Raw genomic sequence first — 26,264 nt, 5'->3', positions numbered from 1 at the left:
CTGTGTGGTTCCATCTTCTTTACAAGTGGATATATTCTGGTTACTCGCATTAGCTTTAGGTTGTGGTTACTAACATGGCTAAGGACTTGTTCTATTTCAACAGTATAACAAATGGACTTTTGTGTCATCCCTCTGTGGGGAGTAAACAACTCATCTAAAGAATAATCAGGAGATGAGTGGAGCTAATAACCCAAGGAGGGAGATCTCAAACACCTTTGCATGTCCAGTCAGCTCCATACCAAGGGAAATGGAAATGAGAAGTCCTTGGTGGCCTTGGGCAACTACTCTTAATCCTTTGTGCCCTTTACTTGAGAAAATGGTGAAGCTGACATACAAAGAAAGATGTATTAAAAGTTTTTTTTCCCCACAAATGGACTTGTCTTCATCCTGTCAAGCATTTTTGTTTACTTTTCTCATGAATGTAAGGCAGGGTTAGGTCTTGAGGTTGCATCTGGCCAAGGGCCAGCTTTGTGAAGTTACTTGGCCCATGCAAAGATGAAAATGGAAACTGGCCTCATAAATTGCTACTGATCTTGGGAAGGTCTACTTACATCTGAAAGCCAAAGTTTCCCTCACTGTCTTTTTAGAAAACAACAAAAGCTCAGTGGAGATTAGTTAACATTTTCAAACTGCTTCAAAATTATTAGATGAGATGTTGAGTTGTGGGTTTATTTCTTCCCCTTTTGCAAGGAATGGGCTCCAGGGCAAAGACTTGGATTAGAAACATGGACTGCCTTTGGGGCGCCTGGGTGGCTCAGTCGTTAAGCGTCTGCCTTCGGCTCAGGTCATGATCCTGGGGTCCTGGGATCGAGCCCCGCATCGGGCTCCCTGCTCTGCGGGAAGCCTGCTTCTTCCTCTCCCACTCCCCCTGCTTGTGCTCCTGCTCCTGCTGTGTCTCTCTCTGTCAAATAAATAAATAAAATCTTAAAAAAAAAAAAAAGAAACATGGACTGCCTTCAAATCTACCTGACATTTGACTTTCAGTGAGGTTGAGCTGTACGAGGGTAAAAAGGTACTCTTTCCCAGACCATTTGTAAAGTCTACAAATTTAGAAATAGATATGAAAAAGAAAAGGTTTGGATAGATACTTAGCATTCTAGATGATCTGGATCCCTTAAGGAGCAGAGAATTATAACAGAAAAAATTAATCTAGGGGAACTATGGTTTGGAGTTGTGTACTTAATTGTCAGACTGACACATCTTCATTTGGGTGGGAATATACACAAGCAATAGAAGACTTTTTTTGTTTTTTCTTGAAAGAGTTCCTGAAATGGGTGATCAAACAGCTCTGCTCACTCACCTTGCATGCAGAAGAAAGAAGTCAGATCAAAGTTTTGATCAAACCTAAGTTAGTGTGTATCTCTTGGGTCCAGCACTTAATCTCAATTCCTAGCTCAGTCAGGTATGACTGATATAATGGAAATATGTAGAAATAATAATAGCCATGACCATTTATTAAGTGCTTCCATTATACACTTAGTGTTATACACTTTACATAGATTATTTCATTTAATTCTTTTTTTTTTTTTTAAGATTTTATTTATTTATTTATTAGAGAGTGAGCGAGAGAGAAACAGCATGAGAGAGGAGAGGGTCAGAGGGAGAAGCAGGCTCCCCGCCGAGCCGGGAGCCCGATGTGGGACTCGATCCCAGGACCCTGGGATCATGACCCGAGCCGAAGGCAGTCGCTTAACCAACTGAGCCACCCAGGCGCCCCAGATTATTTCATTTAATTCTTACAATGACCTGATAAAGTAGGAAGTTTTCTTTGGAATCTGAAAAAAAAACAAACAAAAAAACAACCACCAGTAACTCATGGTGTATGTCCTATTCATGGTGGATCAAGGTTAGCCCATGCTAAGGCATATTAAAATATTGTCTTTTTCTGGAACACTTCAGTAAGCCACCAAGACATTTCTGGTCCTCCTCCTACCCTGCCCACTGCTCCTTCTCTGTCTCCTTTCCTGAATTCTCTTCACCTTAATATCTTAATATTGGAGTGCCCCAGGGCTCATTTCTTTGTCCTCTTCCATAGCTATTTATGTAGTTGATCTCAGCCAGTTCTGTGACTTTATTTTTTTAAATTTATTTATTTTTATTAACATATAATGTATTATTTGTTTCAGGGGTGCAGGTCTGTGATTCATCAGTCTTACACAATTCACAGCGCTCACAATAGCACATACCCTCCCCAATGTCCATCACCCAGCCACCCCATCCCTCCCACCCACCTCCACTCCAGCAACCCTCAGTTTGTTTCCTGAGATTAAGAGTCTCTTATGATTTGTCTACCTCTCTGGTTTCCAGCTCCATGACTTTAAATAACATCTGTATGCTGACAAACTCCACAGTTATGTCCACTTCAGATATATTTATCTAGTTGTCTACACCTATCTTCACATGGATGTTTAATAGACACCTCAAACTTAACCATGTCTAAATCAGAGTTTACAAATATTTCCTTCCCCTGACCAAATCTGTTTCTTTCTATCTCCCCAATCTCAGTAAATGTCAAGTCCATTCTCCCAAGAGCCCAGATCAAAACCCTGGGGATTATCTTTGACTCTATCTTTTTCTTATACTCATATCTAACCTATCAGCAATTCCCGTGTGCTTTATCTTCTAAACAGAATCAGAATCTGACCACTTCTCTCCATCACTCTGACTTTAGTCTAGGCCATCCTTATTTTTCATTCCAGCTAGGCTAATCTCCTTGTTTGCTCTCTTACTTCCCTACATATACCACTCATATAGCAACCAGTCATCTTTTGAAAAAAATAACTTTTTTTTTATTATGGGCCTTTAAAAACATACACATATACATAAATGATGACCATCCTCACGCACCCATCATTCAGCATAAAAAATTAGCATTTTGTCCATCTTCTTCTACTATTCCCTACCCCCCCCCTTTTTTTTTGGTGGAGTATTTTAAAACAAATACCAGCAAAGGCGTCCTTTTAATTATCAGATTAATCTGCTCACAACTTTACAGTTGTGTCTCTTCTTGGTAAAAGCCAAATCCTTAATGATGGCCTACAAGGCCTTTGTGACCAGTACTCCCCACACAACACCTCCTCGGACTGTCTCCTGTCCTCACTCTGCTTCAGCTACAGCAGAGGTTCTCAAACCTTAGCGCGCATCAGCATCATCTGGAAGCCTTGTTACAGGACAGACTCCTAGGCTCCACCCCCAGAGTTTCTGGTTCAGTAGATCTGAAGTGGGCCTCCTGAATTCGCATTTCTAACCAACTGCCAGATGCTACTGTTGTCCAGCGGGCATATTTGGACGATCACCTGCTACATTGTTCTCCTTCCTGTTCCTCAACAAGCCAGGCAAGATTTTGCATAGGAGTCTCTGCCTTACTCTTCCCTTGCCCTGAGCACTCTTTGCTTTCCTCAAGATTAATTTTATTCCGTCTCTGTTTAAATGATATCATTTGAGGGGCCTTCTCTGGTTACTCCTAAAATAGCATCCCATTTCCTCACTCTGATTTTCTTCACAGCACGCATCCTTCGTTTGTTTCTTAGCCCGTCTAGATTGACAGCTCCATGATGGCTTTGCTCTCTTATCGTATCCCGTACCAAAACCTTGTCTAGTAGGTGCTCACTTCACTTGTCCAACGAATGGATCATACACTGGGAAGGGAGGTCCAGGTCCTTGCTTGGGACACTGGACAGGCAAATTCATTTCTTCTTGCCTCAGTTTCACCATTTGTGAAGGAAGTGGTTGGTTAATGCCTACCCTTCCCATCTCCCTGGGCACAGGCTCAAATCAAGAGAGCAATGTGAACACGCCCGCGAAGCAGAGCAGTAAGTGAATAGCGAGCGCCGATATGCTGTGTTTTCGGGTGCCCTTTCCCCGCACAGACAATACCCCCTCCCATTTTCTAGCTCCCCCCGCCCGAGTGACCCACAGCCCCAGCTGCGGGCGGCCTCCGCCCCCGTCCCGCCCCGCGGGCCCGCGTCTGGGCACGCCCGCCCCGCTCCCGGCTGGCGCCCGCCCGCCTCCACCACTAGCAGCAGCAACGGTAGCAGCAGTAGCAGCACCCTCCGCAGCGGCAGCACCCTCAGCAGCCGCAACAGCCGGAGCAGGAGGAAGGGGAGGTGCCGAGGGAGGGGTCCTCGGCCGCCGCGGGAGGCCGCATCGCCGTCCCGTCACGGCGTCGGCGCGGCCGGGGCCGAACCCGGAAGTCGCCGAGCCCGCGCGCCCGCCCGTCCCGCCGCCGCCGCCACCGCCACCGCCACCGCCACCGCCCCGCACTCCGGCGAGCGCGGGAGCCGCGCAGGCAGACGGAGCGCGCCCGGCCGAGCGGGCCATGGCCGCGGGGGCCGCCGCCGCAGGTGGTGGCGCGCGGTGAGGCGAGCGCGGCGCCCCCTCTGGGGCGGATGGAACGCGGCTCGGCGGGCGGGCAGTGCCGGCGTCCGCGGCTGGAATGGTGCTGGCGGCGGCGGTCGGTGCCTGCGTTCTGAAGCCCAAGAGGAGCCACAATGGAGACGCCGCCGCTACCTCCCGCGTGAGTGAGCCGGCGAGCGGGCGGGCTGTGCCGCTGCAGATAAGCGCGCCGCTGCGGCGCGTGTCGCCGGCCGCGGGTGCTGCTCGGGGACGGCCGCCGGGTGCCCGCCGGCGGAAGCCGCCGGGAGCCGCCGGGGAGCGGACGCCGGGGGGCCGCGGGAGGTGGGAGCTGCGGGGCGTGACGGCGCGGTTCCCGCAGTCCTGAGGCGGACGCGGACGGAAACTCAGCCTGGCCAGGCAGTGACTTAAAACCCTGTCCAGGATTTCCAGGGAAGGGTCTCCCTGGTCCCAGGCGAATAGAAGATTCGGGATGGGGCTGGGCTTGGGGACTCTGCCCGTCCTGTGTACGCCTCCCTGGAATGCATGGGTTGCTGGTGCCCAGCTTGCCAACCCCTTTCTGAGGATGGAGATGTGCTGCACGAGAGTCCGTTGAAAAAAAGGAAACTGGAAAGTACCAGACACCGGTGTCTAAATGAATTGGTCTTAGGTTGCTTGCTTCTCTGGATTTCTAGCAAAATTAATATCTGAGGAGCTTTTACATCGCTCTAAATGAGCCACGGCTCTTCGGGGCATGTGACCTCTTTTACCTGGCACTGCAGAAAATTGTATCCAGAAACCAGAGCATCTTCTGTTTCCTTGGTACCCTGGGCAAATTAGTAGTGTAGCGACCTGCCAGGCACAGGTGTCTTTTTCCTTGGTACCCAGATACATTCAAGATACCGGCAACGAAACTACTTTCCAGAAATAATAACAGTTGAACAATTATTGTGGAAGATATCGAAGATTTGCATTATTCAGTACAATATTATTTTTTTGGAAGTATTTAGTAAAAGTGGACTATAAATCCCCAGGAGTTTTGAAAATTTCAGTTTTGGTTTGCCTTCCTTAGGTTAACCTTTGTGAAGGAACAAGAGCCCTTTGAATCTGACTTTTCAAACCAAAGCAGACCTCATTCTGAGAACGGTGTACCTTTTCATGAGATCTTATTCATGGAGTCTTAGCGTTTTTCACTTAGATTTGGCCGGTTTCACTCCATGGCAGTTGTACCGCACCAGCCTCTTGTAGATATGTGGCAGAATTCCAGCCAAAATGTGGATATTTGGCTTGGGCTGAATAATTTTTTGATGTTGAGTCCTTTTAGGAGAGCTAATAGGATCCTAGAACTACAATTTCTAAAAGTGCCTTACAGAATTTTTAGCTTGAGTGGAACAGGTCGTGGGGATCTAAGGAGTAAGATTGATGAATTGACCCTCCTGGGCTGGTAGAAGCAGGGGCTCAGTTGCTTCCTGATCACTGTGGTTTTGAGGGCTTTGTTTTCTGGTCATGTTCTTCAGCAGCTTTGGGAAAGCTCCGGAACCCCTGGGAAACATGATGGTGGGCTGTTAGCATCAGTAGCGTGAATATAGCACCAGCACATGGGTTCTGTCCAGGCTTAGAGTCAATTAAGGCAGGAAACGTTACCTGTGTCTAGACAGCACATAATATATAGAATATACCATGTAGGCATGTTATCTGTAGTAAATCTACCCCCTTTATATCCCTTTTCTGCAGTCCCATTTTACTTTTGGAGCAGAGGGAACTACAGGAAAGAACAGGGGCTCTCAGAAATGCAGGTGAAAAAAGGGTGTGGACAATAAGCAGGCTCTGGAGGGAGGGAGTAGAGGCATAGAAAATGGTTTAAATAGACATAATTGAAAATGGAATACGTGTGCATGCAAATATTGATAAACAAAATCTAGGACAGATCAGTTAATCATAATTTTGGTATCTAGCACAATTCTTTGGTATTGAGACTCCATCAGTAATGCTGGAACAATGGCAGGCTGAGAGGTGATGGAAAGCTACGAATACTAGCAGGGAAGAAAGAACTGTTAAAACTTCTTTTAATCAGGGGTGGCTAAAGTTGGTGAGACTTCTTCATTGTTCATGTTCACTTAATAATAAATACAAATAGGGTTTATTTTCATTTGGTCTATGTAGGATTAACCCTCAGTTCAGAGTTTGTTAGAATCAGAAATAGTTTTCCTTCTGACCCCTTGGCCTGTTTGCCTTCACTCCCATTAGCTTACTTTTCCCTTCCACACTAAATGAGGGGTGCTGTGTTTGAGAATTGCAAGGCAGTATCTTTTTGGGAAGGAGCTTTATTGGGCCTCACTGGGCTAGAGCTTGGTGGATGAAGGCAGTGGAAGTTATTGGGAGGGCTCAGTCTTTCATAAGGTTAGATTTTTAGCCTGAGCTTTAAGGCAAGGCAAGATGTTTGATGTGGGCTTAATATGCCTTGGGTGATGTGGTTGGAAGCAGGGATTCAGATCCTCTTTGGGCAAATGTCTGTTTGTTAATTCATTAATTCTGCAGATATTTGAATGCCTGTCTCTGCCTGGCACTGTGTAGGAGCTTATACTCCTGCTTCTTTTCTAACAGCCAGTTTCACGTTGTTTTCAAATCCCACCTTGCTGCCCTTTGGCCTGTTAACATATTGTCTTGGAGGGGCAGAGGTTCCCTAATTCCTTTGGGATAGGCTTGTTGAAATTAGGTTTTGATCTCTTGTACTCTTTCCACTCTTTGCCTCCAAGTTCTCCTCATCCTTTTTGATTTTCATATTGTCATTGGGTGTCATATCTCTGCTTATTGTTTTTGCATCCTATATGTGGCATCTGGATTCTCCTGCATTTTGGAGTCTGGGTGATAGGAAGATGATGGGACATTTGCCTCTGATAGAACCTGAAGGTGTGTGACTAAAAACTAGATGTAGGGTAGTAAAGGAAATTCAGGTGGTAAACTGAGATGTGCAGACCTGACCTTAGGAACTTTTCACAGATTCTAGCTTTTATAGTTATTTTTGCAAAGGATTTTCATAATTATTAAGTTGAGGGAACACCGAGGTGTAGGATGGAGTGCATTCCTTTGACCACCCCTCACTGAACAGTTTCTTAGCCCTCATTTTCTTACTGGCTCCTCTTTCACAAGTTGGCTTTCTCCTTACAAGCCTTACGTTTTTGTTTTTCCGTCACAAAACTAAGCAAACGTGCCTCAGATACAACCATATCTTGGACCAGTGTTTCCACATCACTGCCATATCTTGGCATCGGAGTTGTTCAAGCGTAGGCAGACCAAACCTCTTGTTGATCATGTTCTAAGGGATTTAGACAGCAGAAGATGGGTTGAATTAGAACAGAGGTTTTCAGAATTTTGGGTTTCACTGACCTGTGAAGTTAAAAGAAAAAACTGAGGTCCAACACAGAATTGCTAAGTTTTTTGTTTTGCCTAGCAGAAAAAAAAAATCGATAAAATAATTATCAACTCTCACCATCTTTTGGTAAGAGAAAGGACATTTTAGTGTCCCTTTCCAAATACAAAGAAGGACATTATCTCAGACTAAAGGATAGTCCTTAAATTGAATTAATTAGTTTTATGAAAACTTACTACATTTTCCTTATTTTGTCACAGACCAGTAAAAAGTTCACGGAAGCCTGACATTTGTGATCCACTGGACCAGATGACCTTTAATGTTTTCTACTTTTTAGATTCAATTACTGTGAATTTGGAACCTTGACAGAGGTTACCCCAATATTCATTGGTTTGTCTTTTATAGCACATTGAAATGTATTCTTGTTTTTGTTTAACTAGACATGAATGTAAATTGGGCATCTGTCAGATCATAGGTGAATCTCCTCAGTGACAAAGATGTTTAAAATATTTAGGAGCAATAATGGCTGACAAGGTAATGTTGAGAGAAGACATGGATCAATGTGTGTTGAAGGAAGTGTTATATAAGGAAAATTCTGAGGTGTATTTGGGAACTTGAGAAGTGGATTCTAGAAATAGGTAACATTTCTGCAGTGGTCTAAATTTTCTGATGCTGGGAAATCACTCGTCCCCATCCCATTAAATAGCTCCAAACCTTGTTTCTGATGTATATTTCCTAATGCGCACAGTAGACATTCAATAAATATTAGTAAGTGTGCTTTCATGAACGTTACTGTAAATTTACTCACCTGTGGCTGTTATGGAACTGCATCAGGAATGTTTATGAAAACAACTGAACTTCTTAATTAAGATCAGATGGAAAATTCTTTCGAGGTGATACAGAGAATGAAAATTGCTTTTCAGATGCTCTTCCTTAGAATTCTTCCAAATTCCAAATGTATTTACTGTTTATAATAAGGGAGTTCAGGTTTTTCATTCATACTTACTGGATGCTTACTATGACCAGGCTTTGGGGATATCTCAGAAAACAAAGTCCTTTTCCTCGAGGTTGAAACTGATAGTGAACAAATATATAATACAATTACTGTAGTGCATGGGTCAGTATATTTTGTGTGTTAAGTGCTTTACTGTTTTACATTTCAGACTATTGGCCTTTGCTGAAGTATTTTTTTGACGAGTTCTTTTCACTGATCCTGCCTTGAAAAATAAGCTCTTGCTTTCCTTGACACTACTTTTTCTTGGTTTCCTCCTGTAGTTTTAGGTTGCTAAATGTGATTTACTTTATCTCATTTAATCTTGTCAACACCCTTAAGGTCTCTATTGTCTTTTTTCAGATGGTAAATTACTTTTCATTGGTTATCAAGTAGAGGAGAAGGTAGGACTCCATCACTTTTTTCCTGTTTTACAGGGCTTCTCTTCTGTTACTGTTGGCGGTGGCAGTACCTCACGAATGCAGGTCTTGGCCAGTTCTTTTTAATCAACTATTAGTCACTAAGTTGTGGCTCCATCTATATCTTAAGCCTGGGCTCTAGATTGGTGCTTCGGCCTTGAATTTTCAGCTTCTTACAGAACATCTACTCTTATGTCTCAGATGCAACATGCCTAAAACTGAGTTCTCAAACTGACTTCCCTTTATAACATCTGCACTTATACAGTGCAATAATCATTCTTCTGGTCCCAGATACCCAAAGCCTTGGAATGGTCTCTGATTTCTCTCTCTCTCCTCATCTTCCACATCTTATCAGCTTCCAGGAACTGTAGAGTCCTGGTTTCAAGTGTCCATTCTGACCACTACCATCCTGATGAACAGATTTTATCCCTTGATACCTGCATTTTTTTTCTCCTACCTTTTCTCCTATTAACCTCCATGTGTTCTTTCCTCACCTTTCAGTCCACCTACTGTTTTGACCCCAACAACATCTTAGAGTCACATCAAATGACTTACCAAACCAGTTATCTCAACCAGATGATCAGAACCCTCTCTCATTTTGGCCTAATCTTATAGTATGTTCAAAATTATTATTTGCTTTTGACCTCCTAAAGTCAGCTATGCCTTATCACAAGGCAGGAGTCTCCAGCCTTTTCCTATCCTGTCCCCAGTTAAAACAACTTGGAATTCTTCCAAGGCCCATGTGGAACCCTGTCTTCCTTCACACAGTCTCCCCTGTTTACCCCAATTCGTTCCAGCTGCTCTTTGCAATCCTACAGTATCAGTATAACCCATCATCTTGCACTTGTGTCCTGACTTGTGCCATTCCCTAGTGGTTTCAGATGCCCCTCCCCAGTTAGATGCTAAGTGGAGAAGTTTCCTGCATCCATCCTCCTGTGTATCCCTCACTCTGGTTAATGTTAGGGCGTGCAGTCGGCATGTAGGCAGTGCTTACCTACTTGATTTATTAACAGCGGTGGTTGTCTGGACTATTGCTAACAACTTTTGATCGAATGTTGCAATTAAAAATGAGGAAGGCCAGTAAAACCCATAAAAATCTATCTCTATATTCAGGTTAGCTTCTAACCTCAACATTTTTCTTCTTAACTCTGTATTTACTTTCATACAGTATTTAGTGCTTGTACAGCTCCCTGAGGCAAGTAGGTGAGGTGTTATTATCTTTGACTTTCCTATTGCATTTCATATTAGACATATTTGTGGAATAACAAAACCTTATTTTATAAGTAAACAGTCTGAAGCCCAGAGAGACCCAAGGTCACTTGGTTAGTATTTGGCGTAGGCAGAACGACAATTCAGGTCTTCCAGCTGATTCTGGTCCTCTTCTAGTGCCTTTTCATTCAAGTGATGGAAAATGTAGCTAGTCAACTGAATTGTCCAATCAAATTGCAGCCCTCTCTTACTAGCCAAGTGCTAGTAATCCTAGGAGAAGTGGTGAAAGAAAGTCCAGAAATATGAGTTGATAAAAGACATGGAAGTGTTTGAAATGGATCATCAACCTCCTTCTTCCGATTTTAGCACATCATAGATATCCTGCTCTGACAGTGTTTTGTTAACCGTTTATAACGTATTCTTTAAAATAAGATTGATCTTGCATAAGACATACTTTTACCCTGGTCCCTTTCCTGGTAATAGTCACTGCCAGGGACAAAAAGTGCCTGATTGTGCTCTGTTTGTCATGTAGGTGGGAGGGAAAGAGGGAGAGAGAGCTGAGTTGAACTGAAGCAGAGCTTTTTACAGCTCTATTGTTCTACTATCAGAGAACAATTATATTCCAGCTTCCATCAACCTCTCCACTTCAGACATCCCAACCACCTCCTCCTGCCAGTGCTTCCCCACACCCTGAACATAAAGCCACACAACTAAATTCTAGGGGGAGAAGAGGGGACGTATATGATCTCTCCCTCCGTCCTCCAGTAGGTTCAGTGTTCTGCTTTCTTTGCTAATCCATTTTAGTAAAATTGGGCCTTTCCAGCTTTTCCAGCTCAGAGAAATCTGAAACATAACTTTTGGCAATATATGTACTATACTGATGTATTCAGGGATATTACCTTTTATTCTGTCACCATGCAAAGTTATTAGCATATCGTTGACTATATTCCCTAGGCTGTACTTCTCATCGTCGTGACTTATTTTATAACTGGAAGTTTGTACCTCCTAATCCCCTTCACCTGTTTTGCCCACCCCCCAAACCTCCTCTCTAGCAACCACTAGGTTGTTCTCTGTATGTATGAGTCTGTGTCTCTTTTGTTGTTTGTTTGTTTAGATTCCACATGTAAGTGAAATCATGTGGTATTTGTCTTTGACCTTTTTCACTTACCATACTACTCTTTAGGTTCATCCATGTCATTGCAAATGGCAAGATTTCAGTGGCAATATTATGATGTATGTTCTCTGACTAGATGGCAGGGTTTTTTTTCTTTGTTTTTTTGTGTTTGTCTCACAGATGCTTCCTATTCAGTTCCTAAAGGTCTTCATACTGAAGGTATAATCCAAATTCTTAAATGTCAGTAGGGCAGATGTTAACATTTTTTTTTAAGGTACATTTATTTGGTAATATGACTGTATGTTTGTAAATTCTAGTTAGTCTGCTGGCTCTGTACCTAATAAATGTTTAAATTCCAAACACTTGAAGGAAATTTGCAGAGAAGGTCTCTTTGTCTTTAGCTAATTGCAAAAACTGAAACCACAACTCTGCCACAAACCAAAACATGTTTCCAGTGGAGAAAGCCCTCTGTTTTTACAACCTGTAAGTACTGTAGTGGTTATTTGGGTGAGATGAAGGATGTGAGAGTATTTTGTTGGGAAACTGTAGAGTGACATAACAAATACTAGTTAAAATATTAGTTATGGTTGAATCTCTACTTGTGATATCTTGGCTTTGTGAATGGGAGCTATGTTAGTATGATAATCAACTTCTGAATGCAAGTTTAGCTAGGAAGACAGCAGAGGAAGTAGGAGAGATGTTATAAGGTAATGGAGAAACTTCAGAGCAGTACAGCATGGATGGTGACTTTGAAAACAACAGCTGCTGACGTGAACTTGGCAGAAGTTTGTGAGTAATGGTGGGTGACTCATTGCAAGCAAGGGAGTCTTGCAGCTTTTGAGGTGAACAGGCAGAGGGGAGAGCAGAGATGGTGGCCACCCAGGGGCTAAGTATTTGTGTCCTGAATGTGAAAATGTCTGGTGCCCTGTTAAATTTTGCAGCTGCATCATTCACATGAATTATAGCATTGCTTCTACCAGAAAACCCTAAAAACATGAACAACCCATATTTTCTAAAGTGTTTGTTCTCAATCTGAGTTGATTGTCCCAGGGTGGGAGGTAAGTGGGTGGGACATATTACATCACCTTTTTTTTTTTTTTTAAATTTTAAATTATACAGACCTGCCTTTCACCCCTACTCCTGGAGATGCTGTCACTCTGATATACCTAGTCCTATAAAAGAGGCTTGCCTGAATCTTCATGTGAAAAGGGATGGTTGTATGCAGTTTGAAAAAATTGCTTGGGTCATGCTGGTCTTGTCCCCCACCAATGGGAATCACTATTCCAGAGCAAATACTCTATATCTGAAAAAATTATACCTCATTTCTAAGATGGCCTCAGAACCAACCTCCACTTGGTAATGGATCTTGAGTCTTTGAGGGAGACAGCCCTATTAGAGTCTTTATTTTCTTCTTCTCTGAGAATTCATTTACTGCCAGTAGTGTGTTTTGGGGCAGAGTTAGAGTTACCTAGTTACCTAGTCTGAGAAGCCAACTTTGCCTGCAGCTGGAAATTTGCAGAAGAGTCAGTCACTGAGAAAGGCTTCAGGATTACCTATTATAAAGTGTAGCCATGTATTGGGATCCAAACCCTTGGAAACCTCAACTACTTTAGAGTATGTTTTTTTTTTTTTTTTAAAGATTTTATTTATTTATTTGAGACAGAGAGAATGAGAGAGACAGAGAGCACATGAGAGGGGGGAGGGTCAGAGGGAGAAGCAGGCTCCCTGCCGAGCAGGGAGCCTGATGCGGGACTTGATCCTGGGACTCCAGGATCATGACCTGAGCCGAAGGCAGTCGCTTAACCAACTGAGCCACCCAGGCGCCCTAGAGTATGTTTTGATAACAATAGGCTATTGGACAATTTTAAGACTGGTTACAGAGTATAGAGTTGGGGAAAGATTTAAAAATGAAAGAACCTTGAAAAAGTATCTCCTCCGGATAATTTAAAGAAGACAGTTCTCAGAATAAGAAGCTTCTCTGGAAAAGGCTAACTCCCTGCTTTAGAAGGGAAGTAGGGAGAAGGTATAACTACACTTCACTGGTATAACTTAAAGGGTAAACCTTCACCTCCCACTTACCTGCTTCCTAGTATATGTTCATTTTCTACATCTGTAGTTTTAGGCATGATGTGTCATTTTGTTACTCAGTTCTGCTTCTGAATGAGAGACTAACACAAAACCACATAGGAAGTGGAAAATTATGGAAAGGACTTTAGTGTTAAAATGTAGCCCTGTGCAGCAGGGTGCTGTATTTCTAAGTAGCTCTCAGTACAGAGAACACTTAAAAAAAATTCAATGTTATTTCTTACTTATTCCTTTAAGCCTTTGAATAAAGTCTTTTCTTTGTAGAGTTTTTGGAGTACATCAGGAAAAGCAGGAGCTGAAAATAGCTTTAAGAATGCCCCAATATAGATATTGATTATTGTATGGTAGCTGTCTTAAAGTTAATTCTCTAATGCAGGAAGTTGTTTTTTTTTTTTTTTTAAAGATTTTTATTTATTTATTTGACAGAGAGAGATACAGTGAGAGAGGGAACACAAGCAGGGGGAGTGGGAGAGGGAGAAGCAGGTTTCCCACAGAGCTGGGAGCCCAATGTGGGGCTCGATCCCAGGACCCCAGGATCATGACCTGAGCCGAAGGCAGCTGCTTAACCGACTGAGCCACCCAGGTGCCCCTAATGCAGGAAGTTTTAATTAATAATTTCTTAAGCAAATATAAACACTCTTGACTCTTATATAATGATATTCTTTCTAGGGCTGATTTGCTTTTGCTTCCATTCTGAGCATTGAAAAGCCTTCTAATAGTTTTGTCAATCCTCAATATTATATTTCCCCTTTGTTGTAAACTCTTAAGTTATTAAACTAGAAGCAGATGTAAATCTTAACTTCCTATACATGTGGACAGTAAGTGTTATGTGGTCAGAAAGTTGGCATAGGTTGCATATATCTACATAATTTAATTTTTCCTACTATTTTCTTTATGAAAGGATGGTGGGAAATAGCATTATGAGAATATGTCTTATACTATAAAATGTTTCCCAGTCTCCTCGGCCAGATCTGAATGTTCTTTCATCTTTGGTTCCTAGACTTACTAGCTCTTTTTCTCAGGCCAGGTATAACTCGTCCCTCTCTCCACATACACATACACACACAGAGGCCACGGGTAGTAGAGTGCATCATCCTGTTCTTCCACTCCAGCTGTGGGCTCACCCACTAGAGGCAGTATCTTGTACTAATTTATTTGTAAGGCCCCTTTAAAAACTCTCAAGGGATGGGGAAACAGGACTTATATCCACATCTAGTATGCAAACCCTGGAAGAATCAGATGCCTCAACTTGTGTTGATTCCTGGGGCTCCAAGGAATGAGCAAGGATAGCATCTATGGTTGATTATGGAGGTTACATTAATGTTTGAGTGCCTGGGTTTCACTGCTTCATGTACCTTCTATGGAATCAATGATCCCCACATTTCTATCCAGCTAAAATTTTCTCTCCAGCTCTAGACTCTAATATGCCAATTTGATATCTTCACTTGGATGTCTGATGTCTTAAAAGCAACATGTATGAAGACGAAGCTCTTGATCTCCCTACCCCCAAACTGGTTCCACCTGCAGCCTCCCCCATTTCAATTAATAGAGACTCTATCCTTCCAGTTGCTCAAATCAAAAACACTGGAATCGTTCCGATTTTCTTTGACGTGCCACATGTATTCTGTCAACAAATCTTGTTGGCACTACCTTTAAAATATACCCAGAGCCCAGTCGCTTCTCGTCACTGCTCCTACCTCCACTGCTGCTGCTGTGCTCGGAGCCCCTCTTACCCCCTACTGCATTACTCTCCTAAATAGCTAACCCTCCTTCATCTTTGCCCATGTTGACTGTTCTCAACCAGCAGCCAAAGTGATCCTTTGAAAACGTAAGTTGGATTGTGTCACTCTTCTGCAATGCCTCCCTACTGCCTTCAGGATAAAAGCCTTCCAGCATCTATAGCCCTTCATGATCTGCCTTCCCCTCTGCCCCTCTGCCCCCCTGCCCCAGCCCTGGTCTCACAGTTCCCGGAATACACGAGGCTCGTACAGGCCTTTGCTCTAGCTCTTCATCCTTCTGGACATTCTCTCACTCCTAGTCCTGCTTCAGATCTCACTTCTCAGTTGGGCTATTGATGATCTGATGACTGTATTGACTAGTGCAAGTTGCATCACTCCATACTCTTGCTTCTTTTAACCCTGCCTTTTTTCTTCCATCCATCGCTCTTATTTTCTAATATGCTTCCTTCTTCACTGGTTTGTTCTGTGTATTGTCTCTTCCCTCTCTCCTCTCTCCTCTGCTAGACTCCAAGCTCTGTGAGGATAGGAGTCTTTTTTTGTTCATTGTTCACATGTATTCCAAGGGCCTAGAACAGTGCTTCGTACATAGTTGGCACTCAAATAATATGTGCTGAATGAATTTGTGAGAGAGAATGTTTTAAGAATGAACGATCCTTTCAAAATGGGTCAGAAAAGGAAGAGGTGTGAAGAGAAATGCAGCAATAGATAATGATGTTTCCCTGTTCTTTGTGTGATATATATAAACAAGTATGGTTTTTAGGCTTAATTTGGTATCCTGATTTTTTTATTTAATAGCTTTATTGAGGCATAATTTACATGCCATAAAATTCAACTATTGTAATTGTACAATTCACTGATTTTTAGTACATTTCTGGAGTTGTTCAGCCATCTCCTCGGAAAGTTCCCTTGTGTCCATCAGCATTAATCCCCCCTCCCTGCCGTGGTACCTTGATTTTATTTGTTAATTTTTTTTGCCCCCAAGTCTCAAAAGAATAATTTATATGCCAGTAGTAATATAGCCCATGCTCTTAAAAATTATGTTTAAATATGAAGTTAAGTATCATTGCTTAATGTAGGAAATGGTATTGAACATGAGTGAAAAGAATGAGCTCGAAGAGTCAGACTGGCTTCAGTCTCACCCAGCTCTACTGTTTAGTTACCCAAATAAATTTGTTGCCTTCATCTTTTCATCTGTTAAATGGGGATAATAATAGTAATGGGTTCACAGAGTTGTTGTGAAGATTAAGCAAATAATGCAGGTAAATGACTTAGCACTGTGGCTGCTGTATAGCAAATACTCAAACTCTAGCTAACATGATTAATCTCTTGTTACAAGAGTAGGTCTGAAATATGTGGGGTAAATAACCTGGCAGGTGGAAAGCAAAATTCAAATCAGATTCTGAGTTTCTGAAGTTTGTATAAAATATGATCCTGTTCCTGTCTTGTAATATGTTTGTAAATAATATATGACTACAACAGATTGTTAAAAGCAGGTTAATTTCCAACACAGAGGATCATTTCTCATCATTTTTATTTTGAGTTGTCTGCCGAACCACTTTTACTGAATTTTCTTTGCTCATCTTTGACAGAGCTTTAACACTGTGGAGGTGATTACCCACTTTTTTTGTTAAAATCATAGTGACCATCAGAAAATGTTCTGAATTGTGTCTTAATCTTACATTGGGATATACTGTGAGACTTCCTCTAAACGAGTTTGGGAGATTCATTGTATCTCTTGTAGCCTGATAAACCTGAACTAAATTATCTATAATAAGGTCTTTTCTGTTTTTTTGTTCTTTTCTTTTATGCACAGATGCACAAAGCAGGGTCATCAGAAGCCTCTCGATTCAAAAGATGATAATACTGAAAAACACTGCCCAGTGACAGTGAATCCTTGGCATATGAAGAAAGCTTTTAAAGTCATGAATGAATTAAGAAGGTATTGTTACATTAATATATGTGTAATCATGGTTCTCTTCCCTTTATTTTTCAGTTGTTTATACTGAATACACTCTTCATGCCTCATTGTTGCTTTGTGTGATACAGAGAACATTAAAAGCTTTTTCTGCAGGTTTTTTATCAGAAGCATGAATAGTATAAGACTGCTTTGTTTGATATGGTAGCCACTGGCCACATGTGGCTAGTCTGAATCGAGATGTTCTGTAAGTGGAAAATATATAATGGATTTCTAAGATTTAATACAAAAAAGAATGTAAAATGTTTTATTAATAAGTTTTTGGGGCACCTGGGTGGCTCAGATGGTTAAGTGTCTGCCTTCGGCTCAGGTCATAATCCCAGGGTCCTGGGATTGGGCCCCATGTCTGGTTCCTGGCTCGGCGGGGAGCCTGCTTCTCCCTCTCCCTCTGCCTCTCCCCTGTTCATGCTCTCTCTCTCTCTGTATCTCTCTGTCTCAAATAAATAAATAAAATCTTAAAAAATTTTTTTTTAAGAATATTGATTACATTTTGAAATGATAATATGTGGGATATTTTGGGTTAAATAGAATATATTATTGAAATTATTTTCACTTCTTTTTTTGTGATTAGTACAAGATTTTGACCTTGCATTTATATATTTTTTATATATCTATATCTATATCCCATATTTCTACTGAACTGCACTGGTCTAAGGTTTCTAACTTACCACAAAGAATATGGAAAGAAGACAGTCAGAGAGGAATACCTGGGTGGCTCAGTTGGTTAAGTGTCTGCCTTCGGCTCAGGTCATGATCTCAGGGTCCTGGGATCGAGCCCCGCTTCGGGTTCCCTGCTCAGCGGGGAGCCTGCGTCTCCCTCTCACTCTCCCTCTGTGTGCGCTCTGTCTCACAAATAAATCAATAAAATCTTAAAAAAAAAAAAAAGACAAAAGAAAACTGTCAGAGAAAAATGTGACTCTGGTGGTGGTGGTGGTGGTAGTGGTAGGAATTTTGAGGATTGGTGACATGTCCATCGCTAAGGTAATTCTAGAGTATTTTGAGAGTCACTGATATGAAAGGAGTGACTTTAAAATTGATCAAGAGGCGCCTGGAGTGGCCCAGTCGGTTAAATGTCTGACCCTTGATTTCGGCTCAGGTTATGATCTCAGGGCTGTGGGATCGAGCTCCGTTCCATGCTGGGTATGGAGCCTGCTTAAGATTCTCTCCCTCTTTCTCTGCCCCCTACCCCCAAATTGATTGAGCCACAAGTAATTTTTTTCTTAATTAAAAGACTAATGTATGTAGTAACAGTCTTGGTTTTCTTAGCTGTTTGTGAAAGACATATATATATATTTTTTTTACCCCATTGTTCTCTTTGTGAAAGTATATATATTTAAAAGCTTGGACTACAAAGAAGGGAATGACTTATACTTTCCTTCGATCTGTCTGTGCTATGTCTTCCTAAAAGCCCACGCTTTAAGTCCATCATTTGTTTCTTCTTTACTTAAAGATTCAGGTCATCTTAAGACTAAGATTTTTAATGGCTCTTCTTTTTCTTTGAGAAGTCTAGAAAGACTGACTTTTTCTATGTCTATTCATATCTCGCCCCCCACCCCGCCTGTGGGCGCAGTAGCCGTGGCCCTTCCACTGGTGTGAGTAGCTCCCTGGTGACCCAGGCATAACTCACTGCACGTCAGGGCAGGTGACACCTGCCCCTGAAGTGGATGACCCAGGTTTGGGGACAAACTCTTTGGCCTTGGGGCAGCTGTTTTACGGCTTTGAGGCTTAGCTATGAAATGAGGGGACTGGACAGGATGGAATGTAAGGTTTGTTGTTGCTTGGACATTCTCTGAGCCTGTGAGATTTTTTTCCTGCTTGCCTGCACCTCGTCCTGGGATTATTTAGCGCTGGCCTTCATGTACCTATTTGTCCCATTTTGGGTGTGAGCTGTATGGCTGTGAAATAGTACCTCGTTCTTTGTGTCACACCATTTCAGGAGCTAATGTGTCACCAGGCTGGTAGTTGATGCTGATTTTCAGGACAAAGAATGACCTTTGAACAGCGGGAGGGTTTTGGCTGCCAGCTCTATGACCGTGTGATTGTTTTAATAAAGTCACTAGCAGGTAGTGTCTTAAAAAATAAACTCTCTTTGGGGTTCATCAGAACCCTTTTTTTGGTTTGTTTTTAATGTCATTCACTTCTCTCTTACTCCTTACGGCCCACTGAGTAATTAAAAAAAAAAAAAAATCTCTAAAGAGGCCTACTCCTTACAGCTGGAAATCTTATTTCCTGCCATTGCATCAGCTTCCTGCTGCCAGGAAGGGGTAGCTGAGAGTGGGTTTCCTGACTTCTGGGAAGGGAGATCTTCCTTGTTCTTACCACTCTGCTCTTGTGCCCTCACCTCTACCTGGTACAGTAACAGCCGGACGGTAGGCACTGTGTTTATGAACCTTTGGCTGATGGAAGTGATTGATTTTTGGTTTTGTTTTCTTTTTTAGACAGGAGGCCCAGGTACAGCTCCATGTCCTAGCCCAATATGAGCTTGAATAACTTAAAATTACTTGGTTTAAAAACCCTGCAGTCCCTTCTAAACAGTGTATTCAACAAGTATTTGTAAGCAGCTGGTTCTCCTTTGAAATCAGCTCGCCTGCCCAAGAGGCTGTGCGGGAGCCAGAAACAGTATCAGACTTGGCCCATTCCCAGCGAGCGTCTGGATTGCTGCAGGAGATGTCCAGAGAAGAGGATGAGGTGGTGGAAGATCGTGGGCCGAAGAGGATTTTCACAGGAGAAATCTACGGCGGCCCACAGAAGTGGTTTCTGCTGGGCCTGATGGCGAGCAGTAGGATTCATACAAAGGACAGGAGAGGAAAGGCAGTTCCTGGCCTGGATAATTGCATGAGCGAGGGAGCGGATAAACAGAACTTGTTGGATAAAGCGAATCAAGAGTTCATGCTGGGGATCAGTGGCTAGGAAGCGGGAGAAGGACAGAATTGTGCAGGCTTAAATAGCGGGATGAATTTGGACTTAATCCTGTGGGCAGTGGGAATCAGGGAAAGTTTTTGAAAAGGGGAGCAGCGTTGTAAGATTAATGATGTTGGAGGAACAACCTGGCAGTGTGGTGTAAGGACAGGTCTTTTTAGCAACACATCTCTGGCAGGAAATGCAGCTCTTTCAATTTCCCTAGCATGAATTGGTGGGGGTAGGAGTTTTTCAGAACACTAACATTTTCAAAATCAAATCAGTAGATCTTTACAGAGGGCTTATTATGTGCAACACACTGTATTGGGTCTGTGGAGGAGACAAGCAGACTAAATCTCAGACATGTTTTATTGAGAACATTATGTTGTAGCTTTTTGAGATGACCAAAAAAAGGAATTGTCAAGAGGTAGCATTTTGCCTTCACAATAAATTTTAACAGAAAAACTTCAGTTTTGTAGGTCATGGAATAAGACTGTATTTGAGCTTTAAAAATTTCAATGACTATTAGTTGGGGCCAACCTGTTACTTCTTTAGAAGGAAGATTATTTTGATCCTTAAGTTGTATTTAGGAGTTGAAAGTTTTAAGTAAGGATAAATCATATGAAGCAATTCAAATGCTCCCCTATACATCACATATAAGTCATAAGTATTTATTGGTTCAGTTATAATAGCAGTTCTTACGTTTCGAAAGATAATTTAAACAAAAAAGCCTGAAGCTCTCTCTTAAAGGAGTGCTTATTGTATTTTTCCTCCAGGACTTTTAGACATTGTGGATCCAGGTCACTAGTAGGGTTAAATTATCTGTTGTGCATCTTTGAATCTGTTGTGCATCTTTGAAAACTGTGAGTTGTGGCTCTTTAGTTATTTGTATTCTGTTGCTTAAATGGCAAGTGAATTAAAGAAAAAATTTAAGTGAGTCTGTCTCTTCATAGCTTTATTACTGTTTTAAAAGAGATTTTAGGAAATTACATATGTGAATTTTTTGTATTGCTCTAATACCTATATTTTTTGTATGGTAAGACATTGTGAAGTTCTTTTGTTTTCATGTTGTACTAGAGTAGAATATAAAACATTCCTTGAAAGATAGAGCAGTTGGGAAGAGCCCCCAAATCAAATAGACTTGTTTATTTAGAAAGTTTAAGATATAGTTTGAAACTTCTAGTCTCAACTAACTGGTAATCTGCAGAGTTTCTTAAGCACATGTGATTGATCTCTTTTTAAGTGGTGTTTATTGAGCATGGATAGAATCATTTAACATTTCAAAGAATATGAATAATGGATAGTAGTGAAGTAGTTTACTGACCCAGTTTGTTTCTTTTCCCTTTCTCCATGTTGTTGAATACCTATCACATGTGAGAGAGTGTTCTGTTTCAAAGCTCGCTTTCACTAGGCCGTCTTAAATCAGAAAATCAGAAGATCTTACTCTGGCTTTTTTCTTTAAATTATTATAGCTAAGAGTACTCCTGATTTATTTCACCAATTTAAAAAAAAAAAACCTTTTAATGAGGAAGTTTCCTTTGTATACATCCTACATTTTCTACCACATAGGCTTTTCATCTGCATGTTCAGAAACTCATCACTGTATTACTTTTCCCCCGAAATCCCTCACCTTCCTCATTTCTCTCTTCTCCCTCTCCCCACCAGCTTTCCTCCGTCCCTAATATCTTCTTTCACTTTATTTCTAATTATTCTTTCCATCTTCTCCTCTCAACTGTGGCCCAGTGTTCTTGCAGTCGTCAGATCTGAAGATCTTACCTTCCCTTCTCTGAGGTATTCGATGACATGCTTTCCCCCACGTCTTCCTGTGGCTCCGTTTTGTCATTTTTCACGTCATTGTGCTGTCTCGATTCTATTTGAAAAGAATAATATTCTCTATTCTGGGACCCTTTAGTAGTTTCAGGCAGTTTCTAAGTCACTGACTATAGTAGTTTTCCCTAACTTTCCAAATTGAATGTCACCACTTCCTGCTTCCTGTTTGAAAATCTCCGCAGGTACATATCTGTTGAGGGGGCTGTGCTGTTTTTCAGGGCTTTTACTATGATGGTGAATCTTACTAAACCCAACATCTAGGTTTTTCCCTGTGCTTACCAGCCAACAGAAATTCAAATTCATATCAAAATCAAACCATCATGGTTTTAAGAAGAAGAAGAAGGAAGACAGTGGTGACACTTGTCATGGAGTTCTGTTGCTCTTCGAGATTATTGACATTACAGCCAGATTGTATCTCCCTTGTCTGTTGAATGAAATTGTCAGTTACAGGAGGTTTGGTTAAATATGACGTAAGTCAGCAGTCGGGAAGCCTTTCACCTTTGAACCAGCTCATCTCCCCACCCCACCTCCCTTCGTGCCGAGGACAGTATTCCATGATGCAGCCATGTCCAGAACAGCATCTCTGTGTCTGGCTCACCCTCTGGTTCCTGGCCAGTTTTTAATTTCCTTGGCTCCTTTCCTTCTTGCCTTGATTTCTGACCCCTTGTCTGATTTCTTTTTATGTCTTGCTATTGTTTCTTTTATTCTAACACCTGATGCTGTTCCAGAGATGACTTTGGGCACATTCCTGGGCTATAGTTTGTGGTTCGCCCATGGACTCTGGCTGACAGCTCATCTCACCAGCCTGGTGCTTCGGCTGTTCCTCTGATTCCACTCCATGTGGCAGGAGTGCCTCCAGGTTTTCCTGGCACCCGAGGGAGACAGATGGACAGATGCCATGTGATCGCCTCACCACCCCCACTTCCAGTAGAAAGTAAATTCTTGTTTAGGTGACTGCCAGTTATTTTTGACCTCAGAGCCAGATGGCCTATTTTACTTTGAGAAAATAGATACACAGCAGTGATAGGTTTTTCCAGTCTTGGGAATTGGTCACTTTATATCAGAAAACTAAAGGATGTCTTGGTATGTCCGGGCATGTTTCATTAATTTTCAAAACAGTATCTTTCCTGAGAAGGATCAATTTGCATGATGTTGTTTCATTTAGGAGATGGAGTGCCTTTCATTTTTCTGGGCAATTTCAGTTTTACATAAGGCCTGTATAATTGCTCTTCTCCACATTTGAGCTTAGAGTCAGCTTCCTTTGCAAAGCCTCCTTAAGGTTGGGCTTGGCCTCACTTGTGTGTTCCTAAACACCTCATACCTGCCCCATCTTAAAAGTTATAGGTTTGATTTTTATAATTACCTGTTAGCTTGTCTGTTTCTCCCCTTTAGACTGTAAACTCCTTGCCGTTCATGGACATTATCTTGCTATTGTAAATGAGCATAGTGCATGCTTGCTTTGGCAGCACACACAGTAAATGAACATAGTGCTTGGCGCACAAGAACTCAGCTTAAGGTCAATAGCTGAAGAAGACTCTTCTGACCGCTCGTCTGATTTAGTTCCTCCCATAGCACCTTTACAATGATGTTTTCCACTTTATCCTATAATCTTGGCATCGTCAGTCCTTTCTGCTTGGCGCACAGTAGCCACTCTGGGTATTTGATGAATGAATGAATAAATGCAAATTTTGCTAAAACCTAGATGTTGGGTTTATTTGTCTTGTTATTCTGGAAGACTTTTCCTTCTACAGTTCGTGCTCTCATTAGATTTCAAGTAATAGGAATATAAACTCAGAGACTTACCATCTAGGCTGCTAAACTAGTTGCTCTTTTTTTTTTTTAATTGCCAGACTTTTCATTTGTAGCTCACTCCTCCTCACCCAAAAGTTTTTCTGCTGCTTATGAACGTGCACATTTGGAAAGAGGTAAGGGTGAGACTCAGACACACACTGGCTGAAAGAAGAAGTTTGGTCAGATCTCTCTTGTCTTTGAGTGCTGTTTTAAAATATGATTTTGCTGGAGACAAAAAGAAAAAAAATGAAACACTAGAACTAAATATGTTATTGTTTTAGAATGTGACCCTTAGATTCTGTGTGACCCAATGCAGGGTGTGGCTGCATGCTAATTTGACAGTGTTTTTACCTTATTAGTTAACTAACATCCGCTAATAAGCTGGGAAGGCCAAGCTAATTATGTGACAACCAGCAGGTGTTATGCTAGATGGTTTCGATCAATGAGTAATTGTAATTGAAGCTAAATGTAATTAATTATGTGATTTGGGGGTGTTCAAGTGTAATTCCACTTAAGTTCCATCTTGAAATTAGAGCACTAAGAAGGATTACTACTGACAGAAGGAAAATAGGCGTAAAGATGTATTTGACTCATGTTTGAGTTGTGTCCAGATGCCCTGGTCATTATAGGAACACCTGGATGGTCCCATTCTTGAGAGGCTGTGTGCAACTCTGCTGACCTTGACCCCTCCGTCTCCTGCTTTTCGCTCTCCCTTCTCTCTCTCTGCTTTTCTTCTTCTGGGGTTCCCCATGGTGCTGTGCTGCTTCAGGTCTCCATAGCACACACTGTTCTCTCTGTTAGAAGTTCTCTTGCTCCTTCTCCATCCTGCTAATGCTTACTTGTTTTTAGAACTCAGCTTAAGGTCAGTAGCTGAAGAAGACTCTTCTGACCGCTCGTCTGATTTAGTTCCTCCCATAGCACCTTTACAATGATGTTTTCCACTTTATCCTATAATCTTGGCATCGTCAGTCCTTTCTGCTAGACAACTTAAGGGCAGAGATGACCTTGCAATGCTTTGTTGAATTTGATTTTTCTAAATATTCTTGGAGAGGTAGTGCTAAAAACCCACTAAAATTAGGCCTTTTATAAATTATATATAGACCTTTAAAAATTGTTTCTAGTATATAGTATGTCAACTAATAAATTGGTATTATTTGATTTATACATTTTATTTCCTGTTTTATTCAAGCTTTACCAAGTTTGAAACCACATGGCTTTAGGTGGTTTTGTGTAGTGGTTAAAAGGCTTTGGAGCCAGACTCCATGGATTTGAATCCTGGCATTGCCACTAGTGGGGACTTATGGCTGGTTGTTCATCTTTAACCTTGACTTCCCCAGCTATACATTTTGGGAGTAAAAATCATAATAATACCTACCTCATAAAGATTGTGGTGAGGTCAGAATGAGATAATACATGCAGGTATAGCTCTTGCATAGTATTCTCCTGAAAACACCACTGACTTTTCCCACCCTGGTTACTTGTGAACCCATGGAAGTCACAGACTTGCAGAGTCGTTTTATATTCTCCGAGCAGACAGTAGGCTTTGTCAGTTTTCCACAGTGGAGGACTCACAAATGGGTGACCTGAGGCCACCTTTGATGTCTCTAATGTGCGACCTGCCTGATGTCTCATACAGCATCGTGAGCCATTATAGTGACGCCCATGAGCCATACTTCAGTCTAAAGGGCATAGCAGGCTCATCAGCAGTGAGGCCTGGAACACACTTATCACCAGTGCCGTGGGACTCCTTTTTCTTAGTTTCTCTTGGACCGGAGGGAAAATAGATGCCAGTAGGGTCTCCGAAAACTTTTGGTATGATCCCCACAGAAACAAGTTTGTAAGCAGTGCGGAAAAGTGGAAAACGTCAAGGACTTGGTGAAGCTCATGTGAAAATGTTGCTTGTGAGCTCCTAGAAAATTACAGAAGCAGACAGGCCATCCTTGTAGGAAATACAATAGTGGAGGAGGGGGCCAAGTGTGACCTATGTGTGCTCTACATATAAATTCAGTGCTTGGGTATTTGAGGTGTGGAAAGGACTTTTGGGTTCACCACACGTGTTTCAGTCATTAATGACATGACGACCGGTAAGGTGGGTTTTAGAGTTGGAGCCCTCTTGCTTGTTCTGGAAGAAGCGTCAGCACCACTTTTTGCCAAAAAGATATTCTGTGACATTCTTACTTAGCTGGAGAGTCTCATCTAGCAGCTTGTGTAGAATGTAAGAAGTGTCCACCACATGGTTTTGAATGACTTAAAATGGATATTTCAGAATTGGAGGTATAATTATGTTTGCTGAATAATGGTTTGTTTTAAGGTAACAAAATGCTTTTTAATTTTGTATATGGTAATGTTTTTTAGCCTTGAGGAATGAGATAATTTTCACTGGTAAAATGTTCTGATTAAGTTAAGCTTCAAGTGTCTTATATGCCTTTTAAATAGCAGGTGTAATTGAATATAATTTTACCTTTGCTTGGTGACCAGCATCATTTTAAGTATCTTTTTTTTTTTTTGGTA

General features: G+C 41.8%; 1 protein-coding gene across 2 annotated transcripts in view; it reads left to right on the top strand.

Moving 5' to 3' along the window:
• Positions 1-4,230: 4,230 nt before the first annotated feature.
• The window catches only part of KLHL2 (kelch like family member 2), a 101,955-nt gene continuing 79,921 nt past the window's right edge, over positions 4,231-26,264 (top strand). The window contains exons 1-2 of one of the 2 annotated variants that reach the window (XM_021698808.2): positions 4,231-4,516; positions 17,073-17,198. In XM_021698808.2, the coding sequence (XP_021554483.1) occupies positions 4,491-4,516; positions 17,073-17,198 (152 nt within the window). In that variant the 5' untranslated portion in view covers positions 4,231-4,490. Of the gene's footprint in view, positions 4,517-17,072; positions 17,199-26,264 lie in introns of those variants that run through there. The other variant, XM_021698809.1, reaches the window with a different exon arrangement.

This window comes from Neomonachus schauinslandi, chromosome 2, assembly GCF_002201575.2.
Source record: "Neomonachus schauinslandi chromosome 2, ASM220157v2, whole genome shotgun sequence".
NCBI classification, from domain to species: Eukaryota; Metazoa; Chordata; class Mammalia; order Carnivora; family Phocidae; genus Neomonachus; species Neomonachus schauinslandi.
The sequence above is the reverse complement of the archived record's forward strand: the minus strand, read 5'-3'. Positions and strand labels throughout refer to the sequence as shown.